The 16,203-nt window shown below is 36.7% G+C and overlaps 1 protein-coding gene across 10 annotated transcripts in view; it reads left to right on the forward strand.

Annotated features, from left to right (window-relative positions):
• The first annotated feature begins 260 nt into the window (after window positions 1-260).
• Window positions 261-16,203, forward strand: part of SPEF2 (sperm flagellar 2) — a 246,864-nt gene continuing 230,921 nt past the window's right edge. For 9 of the 10 annotated variants that reach the window (XR_005210938.1, XM_037799097.1, XM_037799104.1 and 6 more), the window contains exons 1-2: window positions 261-396; window positions 11,527-11,629. Coding sequence is in view for 8 of the 10 variants with exons in the window: in XM_037799097.1 (XP_037655025.1) it covers window positions 339-396; window positions 11,527-11,629 (161 nt within the window). In the remaining 2 variants the exon portion in view is untranslated. The remainder of the gene's footprint in view (window positions 397-11,526; window positions 11,630-16,203) is intronic. The other variant, XM_037799102.1, reaches the window with a different exon arrangement.

Consider the following 16,203-nt stretch of genomic DNA (forward strand, 5'->3'; position numbering starts at 1 on the left):
TTGCTCTATGCATAGTTTTCCCTGCTTTCTTCCCCTCCCTGTCCCCTCCTTCCCCACTCTACCCAGGTCTCCCTCTTTTAAGCCGCCGCTTTCCCGCCGGCCCTTCAGGGACCCTGCGCTTGCACACATGTGGGTCTTACTGGCCACCAGGGGGCAGACCACGATTTTCTCTCTTTCCTGGCTGAACTCCGGTGTCCCCTCTTCTTCGAGCCTTGCTCGGGGCAGGATACGCTTCCTTAGCAACGGGTTGCCCTTGGCAACGAGGGGACGCAGGCCAAAGGGTTGGGTTCCAGCTGCTTTCTTAGAACCCGCTCGCGATCCAAGGTGCGGGAGGAGCTATGTCGGAGATCCTGTGCCAGTGGCTCAACCAGGAGGTGAAGCTGTCCCGGACCGTGAGTGAGTGACCACGGCCGGGGGCTAGCGGGCGGTGGGAGGGTGGGGCACCAAACCCCGAGCGCCATCATGAAAGATGGCTGGGAAGGTGTGAGCTGCGCAGGTGTTCCGCGGTCGCCCCAGAGCTCATCCCAGCCACCACAGGCTTCCCATTATCACAGTTGGCCAACCCCGCAGGGTTTCTGACCTCCTGTGTGGTTCAGAGCAATAAGCGGATTTAGGAAGAGCTTCCTTGCTCCTAGGAAGAGAGAAGTTTGCTGGACATTTTAATCTGGCCCTGACATTCCATCCTTTGCATCATCAAAAGTTTGGTGTGCTGACAAGCCAATGAAATATGGAGCCTTAAAGTCAGGGTTCTTGTACAAGATGCCACTCTACTAGATGTGTGCCCCTAGGCAAGTTATGATAACTTCTATCTAATCATATTTGCCAACCCAACTCCCTAGGGAGGAAGAAATGTATGAAATGAATTAATTCAGTATATGCTGACATTTACAAATTTTAGATATTTTAAAATCAAAATTTACAAAATTTATCTATTTCTGGCCACAATTCACTCTTGCCCAAAAATGCCCTTCCTTATTCACCAACCTGATTCCATCCTAACTATGGAACGAAAAAAAGTTGCCACCCAGAGTTTCTAAAGTTCAAAGTCACAGAGGCCGTTTTACATGCTGCCAGCTTCTGTGACAGCCAAGTGATTGCAGCACAGTACTACATTACACCATGACCTTTCTCCCTTGTTTCTTCAGTAGGAGTTCATTTTACAACTGGTATGGGTTTTGCTTATGGCAAGGATTTTTCAGCACAAATTATTTCAGTTGGTTTCCCAAGAAGCACACTTGCTTAATGCTGATTTGCTATAGGGGGTGGGGCAATGGTGCCAGTTCAACCTTAGATTATTCCAAAGAAGTCACAAGATCAGTAACGTTTCTGCAATGACAAAATGTTTATTTCAGGGGGAGGATTAACCTTCTGCACCTTGAGTTGCATTTCTTGAAGCACAAACCCAGGACTTTCTTTTCCCAAACATCAACTATACACATGATGTTAGCTGCAATGAATTCTTTCCTAGTGTTCTATGATCATCCCATTGTATCCCAGTATCTCCTAAAATATGATGCTGGCCTCAGGACAATATTTAGCACTTTGCTTTTCTCACTCCTTTCTCACCATGGAAGCCAAAATGCAATATCATGCCCGTAGTTTTTATCCTCCAAAGGAAAAGCAGTTCCAGATTGCTCAGTTAATTTGATTTATATATTAGTAAAAACCACACACCTTTTGCTCAAGTCCCCAGGGCTCTATTGCAAATTAAAATGCTTTTGGGAAAATACTATAAAATTAATAAGGAACATGAAAACAATATAATATACCATTAACTTTTAATCTGTTTTGTGAATTTTGGTCTTGAAAGTGGGGAAGGAATTACTTCATTCTGGGAAGATCAAAAGGTTGGAAACTTTTTAAATAAGAATTTTAACACCATAAACCATGAATGGAAAATTCCTGGCATTGGCCTCTGCTTCCTGAAGTGTAAATCTGGAAGAGGTTAGCAGAGACCACCTGTCCTAATGCAGAATTCTGCATCCCACTGACTAGCAATATGCATTCATTTCTTGATCCCAACTGCCAAGAGGGGTTGAAGGAGACAGTTCCCAAAGTAACCAAACTCCATATTGTAAAAGGCTTTTCAGACTATAGGGAATATGCTTCCAAATACTTGCTTGTTTGGAAACAAACAAGATTGCCATCTGTGCTCCTGAGGAAGCATACCGCCTGCTATTGATTCCCATTATTAGATAAGGCCTTCTGTGTACACAACTTAAGTCATCCATGGTTTATAGAAACCATCATGAAAGGACTATTAATGGCTATGACTGCTGAGGGGAGTAATTTGTCAATATCTGGGTAAGGGCTATGTTAAAGGCATGGACTTGGAGACCAGACAGCCTGGTTTCAAATTTCTACCTGCCACTCACTAGCTGGTGACTTTGGGCAAGTTATTTAAACACTCAAATCTCTTGCCCATCAATACTAAGTCGATAACTTGACCTTTGGCAAGCTGTTTAGCACAATTTTGTCATTCTTAAAATAGTGGTACTAATACCACTGCATAGGGTTGTGTCAAGATTAAATGACATAATAAATGGAAAGCACTTAGAAAAGTACATAGTATATGCTATATCTCACTTTTCAGAATCTATCATACAAAATAAAGGCTCAAATAGGTAAGGATATTCAGACAGGGATGTTTATTGCCACATGGATTACAGTAGCAAAAACAAAAATTGGAAATGTTCAGAATATCCTTCAATAGTGAAATGCTTGAATAAATGATGGTGTAATACCATGGATTGTGAAGTAGGTTTTAGAAAGCATGTGTTAGCTGCTATATCTTTTGACCTAAAGGGAAATTTATTTATTTTTGTCAAGTAAGTAACAAAAGTTGTAGACTTATATTATTCCATTTTGTATCAATGAGGGAAAACATACTCACACATACACACATAAACTTATTCGTTTGTTTATATGAGCATAGAGCAAGCTGTGGAAAGATATACACAGGGCTGTTGAGAAATACATGTATGTGAATATTGTGGTCTGTGTGAACCTGGAGAAAAGTGTGGAAGGATATAAAACAGTCTGTTGACTTTGGTTGCCCTGGGGAAGATGGAGATTGCTGGTTTTTCTTTATACATCTGTGTTATTTGGCTCCTTGCTTGTACTGGTTTTGTAGTTTGAAAGGAAAATTCAATATAGCATTATAAGTAGTTTAAAAAAATCAAGAGAGGAGGTCAAATTCTACATGAAAAAAATGGCGAAAGAGAGGTTCTACACTTTAATTTAAATGAATTAAGCATCTTAAAGTATTGTGGCAGCTTGTGTTGAGTTGTTTTCTCAAATGAAGCTTATACGTAGGAAAGAATAATAATAATAAAAGTCATCATTTATTGAGCACTTTTGCACTTACAGAAGGCCCTGTGCTAGGTTTTCCCTTTACATAGGTTTTCTTATTTAATCCTAAAAACAACCCTACAAGGCACTGTTCCAGTTGTCCAGAAGAGGAAACAAGGCTGAGAGAAGTTGGTAATTGGTTCAGGGGCACACAGCCATTAGCTGGTAGAGCTAGGATTTGAACCAAGATCTCTGACTTGTGCTGTTAGGCACCGTACTGTATATTAGGGTTTACATTCAGGGAGTCTATTTAAAAACAAACAAACAAACAAAAGTCTCCCGAAAATATCCATTTGTTCTCCTTTTATAAAGATTTTTGTTTAAGTTGAAGTCACAAGAAGTATGGAGATTTCTTCTAGATAGGCATGTTGTAACTTCTCTGGGCATAACCTAATTCCTAGATAACCAAAAAAGGAACAGTGCCTTGTTTCAGCTGAAACAGTGCCTTGTAGGGTTGTTTTTAGGATTAAATAAGAAAACCTGTGTAAAGGGAAAACCTAGCACAGGGCCTTCTGTAAATGCCAAAAGAAGAATTATTAGTGTTTGTTAAGACAGGTTATTATTAGTGTTTGTTAAGAAGGGTTTCAGTCCGTAGGGTACTTATTGAGACAAAGAAAACAGGGCAAGATGGCAAAGTTAGTGCATATACTGCCTTGATGAGGCTGAACTGTGGTTCCCTAGCTGAAGAGGCAGCCAAAGCCAAATGATTTCTAAACTATTCTGAAAGGTAGAAGCCAATTTGTATAGAGCATATGGAACTTTGTATTGCCTAGGCTACTCCTGATATCTGGAAGGAGAGAATAAATTCCAATGATCAACTGAGAATAGTCTTCCTCCACTTAATGAGGTAGCAGGGGTGTTTCTTGGGTGTCACCAGAGACTTAATTAGTCTCAGCCTAGGGAGTCTCAAATCTATGTCCCCAAAGCTAAGGCTCCTTAGTGAGTTACATTAAGATAGATCATTTATTCTGGAAAATAGTGCATAAATATATGTGTAAATGAAAAGTTTTGGAATACAAAAATTGCTCAACATAAAATTATGTCTGGAATTCAAGCAATTAATTTTAGTAATGAAAAATAAACAATGTATATGGGAACCCTATTTTCTGTATGATCTTTCTGTTAATGTACAACTTCTCTAATAAAAGAGAGACCAAAAAAAAAAGCCATATAATATCACTAAACAATTTGGTCTAAAATCCTTTAAGAACTCAGTTATTTTCAAAAGTAAGAATTTTCTGTTTCCCAAAACTCTTATATATTCATTGTAAGAGGAAACTAGCATCAGACTTTCAAAATGGTACATTCTCCATAAATGAGTAGACATCTTCAAATTCCATAATTCTCTAAAGGTCAGATCCTTTGTAAAGATGGATGTAGGGGACAATTCATATTCTTTTGGAGTTGGAGTGTGGCTATAGTGACAATTGTAAATACTTTATTATGTTATTATGCATATTTTAGTTGTTTCCAAGGTATTAGATTTTATCATCTCTCATAAAGGTACAATACAAAGAAAGCTGGATTTGGGAAAGTTAAGTATCTCTAAGTCTGAAGTTTGTAGTATGCAAAGTAGAAGTAATAATCTCTAGGTCCCAATTTAATACCCTGCAAAGTTAGAATAATAATTACTATATGTAAAGGAGGTTATCAAATGAGATTGCAATGGAAAACATCTCCCCCAGTGCCTAGCATCTACTAATTGCTCAATAAATACTGTATCACCTTTTTTCTGTCTCTCACTTTAGACTAGTTTATGATATAGTGCTTATCACATAGTAGGAACTTAATAAATAATTGTTTCTTCCATGGGAGTATATAAGTGAGGCAAAAGTAGACTAAAGTATTGTTTTAGGCCTGAGCCTTATGGATTTGTTTATTTTGAGAAGGTCACTCTGGGTACTTTGATTCTCAGCTTTGTGGTTTCAGCTTTCCTTCATTTCTTTAAGCAAGTTCTTAGGTATTGTTTCACACTATCTGAAATTACATTGTTCAGATTTTAATAAGCCAGAGTACCAATTTATCGCTGGGAGAAGGATAGCAGAATAACCTAAACAGTGAATTGACATGATCCACCATCTTGGTGGGCTGTTACATTGAGAAGAGAACCAGATTTATAGATCAGACTGTGGACAACCTGAGGCCCATAGACAATCAGAGATTAGGAATTAGCAAAAGAATCCTAAAGTAGAGCTAATTTTTCACGTGTTTTACTTTTCGTCTCCAGAGATATTTTGTCTAGAAAGTGGTAGTAGATTATTAGAATCAGAGTCCTGTTACCCCTTGGACAGTGCTTGGAGAAGCCACACTGATCAAAGATATTTTCTAGCATTATTTCTGCTACCAAAAACTTCTGAAATTGCAATATTTTTGAATACTTATAACACTACAATGTATCTCTATTCTGAATAAGGTTAATTACTACATCCAAGATTATAGTTTAGGTGATATTAAAAAATTTTAAGTAGATAATTGTGTTTTATTTTTCCTGAGGGGATAGGTGGTTAATCTTGTCCTTTTCATTGAATCTTATGATTAGGTGTTGTGTTCAAGCCTTTTCCAAAATATCAAATGGTATTTTAAGAAAAGACTAGACTATCAAATATCCTTTTGCATATTTATTTATATACAATATTTTATAATGTATTTTGGTGACTTTTTACTGCCCCATGGCCTTACAGTCTCATAGAATCATATAACTTTATATCTGAAAGAGAACCCTAGACATCAGTAAACTTCTGTTTTGGCAGATGAGAAAATTAAAGCAGACATGTTTAAATGTCTGCTCAGTGTTATACAGCCGGGTAGAAACAAATCAGGAGTAGATTCTGGGTCTCCAGACTTCTAGATCCTTGCTCTTTTAACTGGGTGTCATTAAACCATACATTTTCTTGGACTTCTTCCTTCAGAATCATTAGAAAATATATTCCTTCTGATGTAACACAACAGAATTGTTCTTGATTAAAACTTGGCTTTTGATGACTAGAAATTGAGACAGCAAACCTAATAGCAGAAGGCTGTTGTGTAAGTCCAGGTCAAAATTTTCAGTTCTGAAGTTCCAAGAACAGAGTCATTTAAATATCGTCATTTAACCATTTAGAAAAGAAATAATATAGCAACTGAGCTTTAGTTTTATATAATAAATATTTTAAAGAACTATGATAAAACCATCAAAGGAGAAAATTGTCAAGATTGATCACCCTATTCTTATACTTGAGGGAAAGAAATTATCAATGTCCTCAAGCCAAAGACCATAGGGATGGTCACCACCTGTAGTTGAACAAAGTTGGTTTTATTGATTTCTTGCACTGAGGGAGAATACATACCATAGGGAACTGTGAGGTGTCTCTGTAAGAGGGTGTTAGAAAGGACTTTGCTTTGGGGCTTATTAGGTGATTGGGGGAAATGTTCAAGGAAGTGGGGCTTTGCTCTGAACTGAATCCTGTCAAGAAACATGGGCAATTCTGTGGTTAGGTACCTTAAATCTTATCTAGAAGGTGGGGAGAAGTGAGGCGAAGTCGTGATTGTTAAAAAAGCTGCAGACACTCACATTAGCCAGGATATGAGGATGCTTGGTCATTATTGTGGTTTAGACAATATTCTTGTTTTTGTCTGAGTTTGTCATAATTACAGAGTGGTTTTTGTTGCTATTGTTGTTGTTTTTGACCCATGGAATTATTTAACTTCTACCAGAGAATGCCAAGGCCTGGATGTGAGGTGCCAGGTCAGCTCCTAGCAACACTGAGGCTTGCTGGTGTCAGGCCAGTTCCCAGCTGTCAGTGGCTACTTTTCGCTCTGTAAAATGGAAGTCAATTTGCTTGAGTTTTTAAATGTGGTTGATAATGCAGGCTAGGTCTCTGCTCCTCTAGTAAAGGAGGAGCAAAGGCTACTGGATCAGAGAGTGATATTATTCTACCATACTTTGTCTGCAATTCCAAAATCCAAACCAGAAGTTTGTCTTTCATTCATTTGGCAGCAACCACTGAACAGAACTTCTGTGAGGATATGTTTATTCTTTATTTATCCTATTCAATGTGAATGTTTAAATGTTTTGTTGTAGAAATATAACTGTGTTTGATTACAAAATGCTTCCCCAGACTGGTGGGGGTGCTAACCTATCTGACCCCAATTGTGAGCCTACACCTGAATTTAAGGATCATGTCAAATAACTACCTTTTAAACAAGGATGTTCACACGTTAGTCATTGAGGATCTATTATTGAGCTTATGAATTGTGCACTTAATACAATCTACTGTCTTAAATTAGGAGGCAGTAATAATAACAGTAAAAATTGTAGCAGAGCACTTGCTAAATCGCAAGCATTATGCTAAGCACTTTACATACAATTTCATTTAATTCTCAAAGCAACTCTTAAGAGGTAGAACTCATCATGCTCCCTCTTTTACAGAGGAGAAACTAAGGCTATAAAATTGCCCAAGGTCCAGCAGCTTATAAATGAACAAAGAATCAAATCCAGAGAATCTTTCTCCAGAGCTTGTGCTCTCCTCTTAACCTTTTTGGGAAGTTGAGGGCTTTTCTCCTTTTATGTGCTTTCTCAAGGCTGTTTTGATAGAGAAGCACCTTGGGTCATTTCATTCACCCAGCCTAATAAAGACCTTTCAGGAAGGCCCACATCAAAGATTTTGGCAAAAGAAAAATTTAGCAGTGGGGACCAGAAATGTGGTTTGAAAAGGCAGAGTTAAGTTGTTGCTGGACAACCTCAATCCCAGGGCTCAGAATGAAGATGATGCTAGGCTCCCAAGACTCATTAATTTCTCAAATTCATTCACTGTTCCTTGTCCTTGAGTCAACTCGCCTCTTCTTCGTGTAGGAAATTCCAGTTGTTGGTGCAAATTAACTTATAAGTGGCAGTCGTGAAATTAGTCATGGTATTCAGCAACATTTAGTAGTTTCCTTACTTTTTTCCTTACTGTTTCTCTTCCCCTGCCTTCCATCTCTTTCCCTTTCTCTCTCTCTTCCTCTCTGTCTACTTAACGTTTTCATTTTATACGTTTTTCTCTATATATTCCTAGTTTATTAACTTTAATCTTTTTTCTCTTTTCTAATTTCTTGCTTGTATTCTTCTTTTTGTTTTTTTTGTTTCCCATGTTTCTCCTTTTCTGCCTTTGTCATTTGCTATAGTTCTTCACTCATTGTTCTCTTTTTTGCTGATGTAGCATACCGTAACTTTGAAGTGTTTTATGCATAAAAAGCTGCAGACAGATGCTTTTGTGTTTGCTTATTTGTTTAAACTACTCTGACAATGAAACTCATAAGTGTTTACTGACCTTCTTTGACGTTTATATCCGTAAATGCCTCTACTTCATCCGTATCAGAATTGCATTATTAAAATTGTCATTTTAAAGGAAATGGATTATGATTTTTTTTTTCTAGTGACCTTCATTTTGTAGTCAACAGTTTGCTACAGTTTGTCTGCTACACTGGGGTGAAGGAATAGGATATAGTTGTTCCCCAGTTATTCTTGGGCTAGATTTCTAACATTCAGTCAACATATGAAAAACCCAGGTGCAGTGCAAAATCCGGAGATAGAAAGGAAGGGAATGAGAATACCCAAGGGTGACATAGCAACAGTTTCTGAACAGAAAGCAGTAAGCCAAAGCCTGAACCAAAAGCCTGGTGACCTGTGCCCAGAAAGAAAGACATCCATAGGCTGACAATAGCTGTGTCAAGTGGATCCTCAGAAAGCTGAGAGAGTAGGGATGAGCTCGGGAAGAGAGAATGGAAAAACACAAAAGAAGCAACAGGCAGTAGGGGTGGAAGGCACAGCCAGAGCAGCCAGGTGGCACAGTTATGGCAGTGGTGGTAGCCGAGACCAGGGAGCAGCAGTGGTGGTGAGCAGTGGCAGGTCTGCCAGGGAAGGAGAAAGCAGTAGTGACAGAGGAGATGGTGGCAGGTCTGCCAAGGGAAGGAGAAAGCAGTAGTGACAGAGGAGATGGCCCCACCTCTGCACTGTGGAGGAGGAAGCGACAATTTTGATTTGTTGCTTCAAAGACTGCTACTTTGATTCCAGAGACACATGCTAAGTAAAGATCAAGCCAAATTCTCCTTGCTTTAGTAGTGTCACAAGGCATTATGATATTCAGGTGGTGCAATGTTGAAGTCAGGACAGCACACTGACTTTGCAGTGAAGGGGAAGCTTAACTTGTGTTGTAAGGTATACTCAAACAGTACAACAGAATTCAGCTAGCAGATTTACAGAGCTGGCGTGTACTATGAATTTCATATTTTCTTCATGGAAGCTCTGGGAGGTAATTAATACTTGTTCTTTAAGTATTTTCAGAAGAGTAGGATTAGAGTTTCAAATTAAGACATAGCTTTGGAAAGATAGATATAACTGATAAAAAAATCATCAAATCATCAACTCTGAAATAGCGGGTCACGTTTTTTGAGTGAGATCATTCTGTCCCGAATAGTTTTATAATAATGATAAAAGTGGTCTGCCTGAAAAATAAAAAGCTTGCAAAAATCTACACAAATGGGTGCTAGACTCTAGATTTCAAGGATAAGTGCACACAAACTATACCTGAACACTGTAATAAAAGTTTAGGTGATTGGAAACTTATATTTTTGCACAGCTTTCAAATGTTCACTTCTTCACTTGTTGTTAGTGTGAGACCCATGGACAAAAGTATTTTTTCCCCTGAAAGCCTCCTACCCTTTATTTTTTGTATTGTTAATATAAGATCACATATCCATAGTCAATATATTCTAAAGCTAGACAGTTCGAGAGCTCACTGTGAGTAAGTAGGGTCAGTGGGAACAGTTGACATCTTTTAACTACCTGTATTATTGGATTGATTCAACCTAAGAATTGAGGTATTGTTCAGAATGTAAAATAGTTTGAGAGGAAATATTAGGAAGGCCTTGGACAAAATTGTAGACTGGTATCAAATATGAAAAAAGAGTCTCACTCCTACGATAACGTATGATCATCTGAGTGAGCCCACTGTGCAGTGGTCTCCATAGCAACCCACCTCACCCCCTGCCACCACATAATAAATCATGAAAAAATTTTATTTCTTCCTACGCAATTAGCCGTGTTATTATTAGTCAAATAGAGAAAACAGGAAAATCTGATGCAGTTGTGTTTGTGATACTGCAATGATATATAGTGTTTTGACTGCTGTTGCTTAAGGGACTCTGGTAGAAACATGCCCAAGATTTCTGAAGGATTTTGATATCATTTGACAGATGATGGCTTTGGTGTATGATTATATAATTTATTTTGTGTAACATTATAATTATATTGTTCTTGAATATCATATAATTCTATATCCTTCATCACATAAGAAAAACATAACCGACCCCAAATTAAGGACTTTTTTTATAAAAGTAAATTTTATTTAACACTTTAAAAAAAAGTTTTCTATTCCTACCTTTATGTGCTTTCTATGTAGAACGCATGGTACCAAGCAGTTTTCATATATTACAACTAATCTTTGAAAGATCTCCAAGATAGATATTATTATCTATGTTCTAGAAATGAGGAAACTGAAACTTAAGGTGAAGTAGCTTGCCCCAGAGCTCACAGCTAGTAAGGGACAGAGCCAAGATTCCAACCCAGATGTTTCTGGTTCCCAAGTCTGTGCCATTTTCTCTGGCCAATTTCCACCATGCATGGGATAACTGGACCACAGTCACAAGGGGAAATTCGATTATGTTCAGTAGTCTTTATTTAACAAGTTGCAAATGATTTTAGTAAAATTTCCACTGTAGAAAGGTAAAATTAAGAACTTAAGGTATAAAAAGCTTGGTTGCATCTCTTTTAGGCAGAATATGCTACCTATAGGTTGTGTGACTGACTAAGCAATTACAGAGTAATTTTGTAAAATATCTTGAAAGTTTGTTTTTAGATCTAAAGTTGTTTTAGTTGTTTTTTTGTTCAGTTTGATCAGAGGTTGTCCTTCTTTTCTTTCATAATTTTGTACATTACCAAGTATTGATTTACATTTACTCGGGGTCTTTATAAGATATCTGCTGTTTAACTTCAGTATTTTCCTTTTAGTTACCAAAAGATAAGTTATTTCTTGAATATTTTCATGGCAGTTAGAGTTCAAGTTAAATTTTAGAGGTTTGATTATGTAGGTACCTAATAGACTATATTAACTCTGTGTAATATTATATTCACTTTTTATCTTAATGTTTAAAATTCAGGTCCCAAGACATTTGCTAAGACATTTTGCAGTGGCTATCTAATTGGAGAAGTTTTGCACAAGTTTGAACTTCAGGATGATTTTTCACAGTTTTCAGAAAGCAGGTTAGTGAGATTATTCCTTACTTTTATAAAAGGTCAATTTCTTTGGCATTTGGAAGGTATTAATATCCAAAATTCACTTTAAAGAATCATCAATCATAAAATTCCTTCCAAAACCTAAACAAGCCAAACAAACCAAGCTATGGAAATTCTTGCCTCCTAGAATATACTGCTCTGTTTTCTCAGGAGTACAAGGGAGAGAAGGCTATTTGGTAGAAACAAAATCTCGTCTCCAGGTCCAATCCATTTTAATGTCTTCTATATTCTCACAACCACAGGCCTGATTACTTCCTCTTTCATTAATTGATTCTTCCTTCTTTTAAGAAGTGAAATAGCATATAGTGTCCTGGGTGGCCAGTTAGTATTTTTCTTTGCTGTTTAAATATATAAAGTTAAAATTTAACTAGTAATTTACAAAATAATGTTTTATAAAGCAGCTTAACTGATGTAATTCACATATCATAAGATTCACCATTTGAAGTGTACAATTTAGTGGTTTTTAGTATGTTCATAGTGCTGTGCAGCTATCACCACATCTAGTTCTAAAACATTTCATCACCCCAAAGAAGAAACCTTATATCCATTAGCAGTTACTCCCCATTTCCCCTCCCCTCTCCACCCCCTTTGAAAACCACTAATTTATTTTTTTGTCTCTATGGATTTTGTCTTTTCTATTAAAATGGAATTGTACAATATGTGCTTTTTTGTGACTGGATTCTTATGTTTTCAAGGTTCATCTATGTTCTAGCATGTATTAGTGCTCCATTTCTTTTCAGCCAAATAATATTCAATTATAAGAATATATCTCTGTGCTAGTTTGAATGTATTATGTCCCCCAGAAAAAGCCATATTCTTTGATGAAATCTTGTGGGGCAGACATTTTAGTGCTGATTAGATTGGAATCCTTTGAGTGTTTCCATGGAGATGTGCCCCTCCCAACTGTGGGTGATGACTCTGATTGGATAATTTCCATGGAGATGTTACCCCACCCATTTAGGGTGGGTCTAAATTAAATCACTGGAGCCATATAAATGAGCTGACAGACAGAAGGAACTCAGTGCATCTGAGAGTGACATTTTGAAGAGGTGCTACAGCCAAGAGGGACACTTTAAAGAATGCACAGGAGCTGCAGATGAGAGAGAGAGTTTGAAGATGGCTGTTGAAAGCAGATTTTTGCTCCAGAGAAGCCAAGAGAGGAAAAACACCCCAAGAGCAACTAAGAGTGACATTTTGGAGGAACTTCAGCCTAGAGAGGAATGTCCTGGGAGAAAGCCATTTTGAAACCAGAACTTTGGAGCAGATGCCAGCCACATGCCTTCGCAGCTAACAGGTTTTCTGGATATCATTGGCCATTCTCCAGTGAAGGTTACCCGATTGCTGATGTGTTACCTTGGACACTTTATGGCCTTAAGACTGTAACTGTGTAACCAAATAAATCCCCTTTTATAAAAGCCAATCCATCTCTGGTGTTTTGCATTCCGGCAGCGTTAGCAAACTAGAACAACCTCATTTTTTATCCATTCATTCATTGACGGTCATTTGAGTTGACTCCACTTTTTGGCTGTTATGACTAATGCTGCTGTAAGCATTTATATTCAAGTTTTTGCATAGACACGTGCTTTCACTTTTCTTGGGTATTCACTTAGGAGTGAAATTGTTGGGTCGTTTAAGCTCTGTGTTTAACATTTTCATGTGCCAAACTGTTTTCCAAAATGGCTGTACCAATTTATGTTCCCTATAGCAATGTATGAGGGTTCCAGTTTTTCTACATCGTAACTGAAATTTGTTCTTTGTTTCTTTTTTATTATGGCCATCATAGTAGGTGTGAAGTGATATCTCATTGTGGTTTTGATTTGCAGGATGTTAAGCATCTCTTCATGTGCTGATTGGCCAGCTGTATATTATATCTTTTTTTGGCACATAAATTGTGATGGATTGAACTGTATCCCAAACAAGATATGTTCAAGTCTGAAGTTTTGACATTAATATTAACCAGGTCCTGTTAATATGAACTTATTTCTAAATGGGATCTTGAAGATGTTATTAGTTAAGATGAGGCCAAACTGGATTAGGGTGTGTCCAAATCCAGTATAACTCATGTTGTTATAAGGAGAGGAAATTTGGACACAGAGAGAGCAAAGACAGAGAAAGACAAAAGCCATGTGATAGAGGGAGAGATTGAGTTATGTCATGGATTGCCTACAAGCCACCACCAGAACCCTACAGACTTCAGCAGAAGCATGGCCTTGCTGACACCAATGGATTTCAGACTTATAGGCTAAAGAATTGTGAGACAATAAATAAATTCTTCTTGTTTTAAGCAACTTAGTCTGTGGTACTTTGTTATGTCCTCGCTGGCAAACTGAACTATTCTGGGTCCTTTGCATTGCCATGGGAATTTTAGGATCAACTTGCCAATTTCTGCAAAAAGCACAGCTATAATTTTGGTAGGGATTATGTTGAATCTGTAGATGAGTTTGGGGAGTATTACGATTTTAACAATAATAAGTCTTCTAAGCCATGAACATGAAATATCTTAAAATTGGTTGAGATCTTCTTTAATTATTTTAGCAATGTTTTGCAGTAATTATTGTACAAGTGTTATAACTTCTTTTGTTAAATTGATTCCTCAGTAGTTTATTCTTCATGCTATTGTAAATGGAATTCCTTACTTTCATTTTCAGATTATTCACTTCTAATATATAAAAATAAAACTAATTTTTGTGTATTAATTTTGTCCTGCAATTTTGCTGAACTTGTTTATTAGTTTTTATAGCCTTTTGGTGTGTGGATTACTTAGAATTTTCTGTATACAAGATCATGTTATCTGCAAATGGAGATAGTTTCACTTCTTCCTTTTCTATTTAAATGAATTTAATTTCATGTTCTTACCTAATTTCCAGGCTGTAACTTCCAGGATAATGTTGAATAGAAGTGGCAAAAGAAAATATCCTTGTCTTTTTCCTTATTTTAAAGGAAACTATTAAGTATAATGCTAGCTCATGGTTTTTCTAGAAGCCCTTTATCAAGTTGCAGAATTTTCCTTCTGTTCCCAGTTTATTGAGTGTTTTTATTGTGAATGAATGTTGGATGTTGTTAAATGACTTTTCTGAGTTTATTGGGAGTGGTTTTTTCTCTTTGTTCTATATTAATATTGTGTGTGACACTGTTTACTTTTTTGGGTGCTAAATCAGCCCTGCATTCCTGGGATAAATCACACACTTGGTCATCGTTTATAATTCTTTTATATGTTACTCAATTTGATTTTCTTGTATTTTGTTGATGATTTCTCAACAATATTCATAAGAGATATTGGTCTTACTTTTCTTGTGATATCTTTGTATGGTGATGTTATAAGGATAATATAGACTGAGTTGGGAGGTTCCCTCCTCTTCTATTTTTTTGGAAGCATTTGTAAATGATTGGTATTAATTTTTTAAATGTTTGGTAGAATTTACCAGTGAAGCCAGATGAATTTTCTTCGGGCTTGGGCTTTTCTCTGTGGGAAGTTCTTTGTTTGTCTTTTTCATTACTAATTCAATCTGTTATAGGCTTGTTGTTTTTTTAAATTTTGCTTTCAGATTTTCTGTTTCTTCTGGAGTCTTGGTAGTTTGTGTTTCTCTAGGAATTTGTCCATTTCAAATAAATTATCTAACTTGTTAGCATATAGTTGTTAACAATATAGTCCTTTTAATTTCTTTTTTCCTGTCAGTAGTGATGTCCCTTTTTTTTTACATATATACTTTTAAATTTTTCAATAATAAACTCTCCTATAAATAATTTTATTAAACATGAAAATGTATTTTTTGAATGTAAGTTTTTCCAAGTTTTCTTTTTAGGTTGCTTTCTCAATCCATTGAGAAACTTAGGCAATGAGAATACTACTTTAATTTCTTATCAGTTTCATTTTCTTGTGTCTTACATCACAAGCATTGTACTTAAGATGAGAACAGTCTGGAGACTGCTTATATATATTTTAAAAAGAAATTTGCCAACCTTTTAAAGGACTAAACAAATTCCTTTTTATTGTTTTTGCTAATTATAAACCTAACCCAAATTAAATGGGTAATGTGTTCATGTAAAGGGAGAAACTCTTCCTTGATTCCTGGGATAAGTCAAGGGGAAGGATATAGAATATTTTCTTCCAGTAAGATTGGGACTTATTTTCTTCATCATCTCTAAATTTGGACAAGTCCTGAGTCTGGTCTTTGTCAGATTTCCTTTGAACTGAAGAAAAGTGGTTGAAGGTAGAGACCAGGCCTATCTCCAGCCCTGGGAGTGACTAAGTAGTGCCTTATTTTGTAAGTCTAAATCTTCAAAGAGGAAAATGATTAAAGGGTAATAAACTACAAAAGCAAGTAAATTCACACTTAATACCTAACTGTCAAAGGGATGATTCACAACTTGATCACATCACTGGAGGAGAAAAGGAATGTTTGGATTAGCATAAACATACATATATACATATGCAAGATCTGCCAAAACTCCAGATGTCCTTTTTTACAGAATTGGAAGCAATTTTAATGCATATTGATAAGTGAAAGAAGCCATCTGAAAAGACTACATACTGTATGGTT

The sequence above is a fragment of the Choloepus didactylus genome, chromosome 11 (assembly GCF_015220235.1).
Source record: "Choloepus didactylus isolate mChoDid1 chromosome 11, mChoDid1.pri, whole genome shotgun sequence".
NCBI classification, from domain to species: Eukaryota; Metazoa; Chordata; class Mammalia; order Pilosa; family Megalonychidae; genus Choloepus; species Choloepus didactylus.